General features: G+C 59.6%; 1 protein-coding gene across 1 annotated transcript; it reads left to right on the top strand.

Annotated features, from left to right (window-relative positions):
- The first annotated feature begins 223 nt into the window (after positions 1 to 223).
- On the top strand, positions 224 to 3,945 carry LOC135977682 (maestro heat-like repeat-containing protein family member 1). Its single transcript, XM_065578920.1, has 5 exons — positions 224 to 366; positions 789 to 894; positions 1,103 to 1,198; positions 1,332 to 1,436; positions 1,873 to 3,945. The coding sequence occupies exons 2-5, from the start codon at positions 793 to 795 to the stop codon at positions 2,098 to 2,100; spliced, it is 531 nt and encodes a 176-aa protein (XP_065434992.1). The 5' UTR covers positions 224 to 366; positions 789 to 792; the 3' UTR covers positions 2,101 to 3,945.
- The last annotated feature ends 729 nt before the right edge of the window (positions 3,946 to 4,674 follow it).

Genomic DNA, 4,674 nt, shown 5'->3' with positions numbered 1-4,674 from the left:
GCGTTAAAACCCTTTGTGAAGGAGAAAGGGGAGTTTCACGGTGTTGAGCACCAAGGAATTCTAAACTTTGCTAAAACATCTAGTCTGCAGAAACCAGAAATGGTCGGGGCGAAGAGACGGGAGAAATTTGGAGAGTGGTCACTATTGGGCAGGAATCGGAGGAGCGGGAGGCAGGTGGGGGGGATCCTGCTGGCTGTGTGGGGCCCTGGCTGTGTAATCTCCTCACTGGGAAGTGTCAGTGAGGCCCGAATCTCACACGCTCCTTTGTCTCCTTTGGGTCTCACAGGAGCTCATTGAGGAGCTGCCTGATAACTCTCCACCCGGCGCCGTCCTCGCTAACTCCCTGATTGCTGTGGGCAACCTCAGGTACCGAGACCCTCCGACCCGGTTCCCCTAACCCCAGTGCTGCTCAGGCCCAGGGCTGGGAGTCACTGCCCCTCCCACTCCCAGGTCACCGCCCAAGGGTGGCTCCTCTGGCAGAGGTGCGGGGAAAGGTCACTCTCTCCTGGCTGGGCTGTTCTTTTCACTCCAGTAACATTGCAACGGCTTTGGGGAGAGGCTCACTCCCAGGATCAGATACAGGAGGGGCAGCAGGGTCCAGGGAACAGGTGCTATTCCTGCCCTGCCACTGTCTTTCTGAGAAACCTTGGCCTTGTCATTCCCTGGCTCGGTGCCTCTGTTTCCATTCTTGCCAGCCTGTGCCTATTTTGCTGCAGTTTCACCTGCGTGTTGGTGCCAGTCCCATCCCCGCACTGCACAGTCTAATATCGGCTCCTCTCTCTTGCCAGCACCATGACGCCTGCCCTGGAGCCAGAGCTGGAGACCCACCTCCTCCGAGCTGCCCTGCACGCCGTCTTCACCCTGGGCATGGAGAAGGACACCACCCAAGTGCAGGTAGATCATGCTAAAGTCATGGATTGAAGAGCCAGCTGTCATCCTGCCATGAATCCTTGCTAATTGCCTGCAGTGGGATGTGAATGAGAGAGGCCAGGATATGTGTTTGGGGTCTCACCAGTGCTTCCCAGAGACCCCACTTCCCATCCTGTGGCAGATGTAGCCCCAGTTTCCCTAACTCTGACCCATGGCTCTCCCTTGCTTTCAGGATCTGCCTAGGGTCTTGCCAGACCTCCTGGACGCCATGCTGGGGAACCTGCTGGCAGAGTCCCCAGACACCGACAGGCTCCAGTACATCTTGGAGGTGAGCCCGATGAGAGGGGTGGGGGCAATTTTACCTTCACTCTTAGATCCATTTTCCAGTCAGTCCTCCTAGCCGGGCCCCCAGTGGGCGTCCTTGGTCAGGGCAGTCAGTGCAATGCCTCCTTTCCCCACAGCACATTAACTACTGGATCGTGTCCAGGGTGCCGCGAGAGAGAGCCAGGGCCGTTAAGAGCAGCACGGCCCTGCTCAGATCCACCATCACCCTCCCTGAGTTTGACGTAAGTGACCTCTGACCCCAGCTTCCTGACTCCAGGGGTAGGTGGGCTGGCTCCGACGGGCTGTAGGATCTGCTGCTGCAGGGGCTGTGGGTTAGGAGTGTTCCTCTTGGGGAGGCAGAGTCAGAGCAGAGAGTGAGCCTGGCTTGAGTCAAGTTCTTCTTGTCCTAGTTAAGTGGTGACTCTGGGCTTTTAAGGGGACTGTGCTCCAGGTTCATGGCTCCCTGTCATCCTGGAGCAGCTGGGGAAGCAAGTTCTCATGGAGGGCCCTGCCCACAGCCCTGTGCTCCAGGCTTCCTTGGGGGCAGAGGAAATTAAGGGTCTGGCTCTAGCATCTCCTGCAGAGGGGCTGAGGGGAAGGAGAGTCCTGGCCCGGGGGGGGACTGGGAGCTGACATGAAAATGCTGATGGAGTCCCCTCTCCCTCTCCCGTCCATTAGAACTCAGCGGAATTCCCCAGGATGGGTCACCACATGGCACAGCTGGCTCTTTCCGTCAGTGACCCAGCCAAGGACATCAGCTGGCAGGCCAGGGAGGGGGTTTACCGGCTCTACCAGCTGCTGCTGCACCAGAGGGGTAAGGAACCCAGCTGGGAAATGGCACCCGCTAGAAGACTGAGACTGGGACCCCAGCCAATTTCTCTCAGACTGACGCCGGCTGGAGGATGAGTCTCTCTATCTCTTTCTGTGTTCCACACCATGCCCTGCAATTCTGTTGGGCCGGGCACGCAGCGAGGACTCTGCCCACTGTGCAGCCACCAATGGGATTGGAAGGACACAAGCCCTGCAACCAGAAGGACAAATGTGTGTGTGTGTGTGTCTCTCTCCCTGTCACCTACTCCCTCCTGGGGGAAACCCAGCAGCTGATGGGGGACAAGGTGAGCAGCTGCATTAGACTCAGGAGATTGGGGCGGGGCCCAGGCCTCATTCCCATCCTGTGGCCATTCGCTGGCCTGGCACAAGGAGCCTGGTGTCGAATGAAAGGGAGAGCAGGTGCTCCTGGGAAGGGAGATGAATTCACCTCCATGAGCAGGAGCGAGCCAGCTTGTCCGCGGAGCAGCTCCACCCAGCTCTTTAGCCAGGCTAATTAATGACAAGCTTTGCCTCATCCCAGACTTACGTTCTTAGGACAGGGTGCTATCGCTCTTGGGAAGGGCAGGAGAGTCCCCCAAGTGCCCCCTGCGAGACTCTCCTGTCCCACAGGGCCGCACCCAATTCCTAGTGGTCTGGTGTCTGTGTCACCCGAGCCACCACCCAGAGTTGCTCCCATCACTGGCAGCCTGGGAGGCCAAGGACTGATGGGTGATGGCGTCTGACCAGGCAGGGCTGAGGCACATGGGCAGGGGACGCTTGTCCTGCTGCTGGCAAGGCTGGACCCGTTCTGGAGAGAACAGGAGGATTCAGTCAGCAGTAGGGTTGCCATGTCTAATAAATAAAAAAAGAGGACCCTCCACGGGCCCTGGCCCCGCCCATTTCCTCACCCCTAGCCCCGCCCCAACTCCGCTCCTTCCCCGCCCTAACTCCGCTCCCTCCCACTCCCAGCCATGGGGAAAGGGCTGCCCCAGCGCTACCGGCTTCACGGTTTGCCGGGCAGCCCCCAGACCCTGCGCCCCCGGCCGGCGCTTCCCCAGCGCAGCTAGAGCCTTAAAGTCTGAGAGGGGAGGAGCGGAGCAGCTCAGCTGGAGCCCGGGAAGGGAAGTGCCTGGCCCGTTGCTCGGGGTCCGGAGGCGGGGGGGCTGCCCGAAGCCGGTAGCGCTGGCTCGGGCAGCTCGGCTCTTAAAGTCTGAGAGGGAAGGAGCGGAGCAGAGCAGCTGCGGGAGGGGAAGTGCCTGGCCGGCATTTTGCCGGACATGTTTGGCTTTTCGGCAATTCCCCCCAGACGGGGGTTTGATTGCCGAAAAGCAGGACATGTCCGGGAAAAACGTGACGTATGGTAACCCTAGTCAGCAGGGGCTGCCGATCCGTCCCATTCACCAGGGCTGCCATCCTGCGGCTTCAGCATTAGTGGCTGGGGTGACTTGGGGAAAGGTCTCAACCTCCCCACATCCCACTTCACTGCTGCCAGAATCCCTCTTGCCCCCCCGCTCCAGTCCCCTCCCTACCCAACCTGGGTGGGGCTGGAGGAGAGGGGTCTGAGAACTTGAGCTGTGGATTGGAGGTGGAACAGCTGTCAGGGGCACTGAGGGGGAAGTGGCAGGAGCTCCCTGTACAAGGAGGGGGGTTGCCACTGGAGGTCCCTAGGAAGGACAACAAGACTCCATCCTGGGGGTCAGGAGGGGGAATCCATCCCTCAGAGGTGGGCAGGGGCTGGGTGGAAATGCTGCTGGTTCCAGGGGCCGTTAATCCCCCCTGATTCCTCGGAGGCGTCTGAGTCTCAGACAGGTTCTCGTTCCCTTGCAGCAGGAGGACGTCACGGCCAATGTGATGCGCCAGCTCCGTATCATGCGGCACTTGCGCCAGGTGACCGAGGCGCTGCAGGGCCTGTGCCTCTGAGGCCACCGGCAACTCCCGCTCTCTGCTGCAGGTACTGCTCTGGCTCTCTGTAAATGGGGAGCTAGTGGAAGGGGAAATGGAGCCCCCTGGCACTCACAGAAACTCTCTCCCCTCTCTGTGGAGCAGGGTCCTTTCCTCTGCCCCCAAATTCCTTCATCTGGGACAGGAGCTCTTTCCCTCTCACCCATTCCCCTCCCCGCTTTCCTTGATCTACCCCCATCCCATTCCCCCTGCGCCCAGGCAGAGCTCTGCCTGCCCCATATGGTGCAGAAAGGCCTGTGATATGCAGGGGGTTAGATTAGATGCTCTAACTGTCTCTTCTGCCCATAAAGTCTACTCATTTCTGAGAAACTGAGTGTAGCATTGGGAGCAGCGTCACAGCCCTCTTGCTGGGCTAGCGTCCCCCATCCATGGTCGCTCCAGCACCACGGCAGTTTCTCCCTGGTAACTCCGGCCAGGTCACCACCTTTAGTCCACCCTTCTGGGGCCCAGCTTGCCTCACACTAAAAGTCCAAAGGGATCTTTCCACAGACAGAAGTTCTTCTGCCATCGCTGGGGCACTTGCTCAGCCTGTAGCCCCCTTGCTGGGCTTGGGAACCCTCTCCAGGTGCGTGTACGCCGCCTCCTCTGGGGCCGGTAGGGGAACCCAGTCCCACCCTGACATTGATAGCAGCTCAGGGCCCTGGACCCAACAGCTAGGTCTGCACCTTTCTCTTTGCTGCACTTTTCCAACCTCTCTTCTCAAGTTCC

Source organism: Chrysemys picta, unplaced genomic scaffold, assembly GCF_011386835.1.
Source record: "Chrysemys picta bellii isolate R12L10 unplaced genomic scaffold, ASM1138683v2 scaf9, whole genome shotgun sequence".
In the NCBI taxonomy this organism is placed as follows: Eukaryota; Metazoa; Chordata; order Testudines; family Emydidae; genus Chrysemys; species Chrysemys picta.
This window is presented reverse-complemented; position numbering and strand designations above follow the sequence as displayed.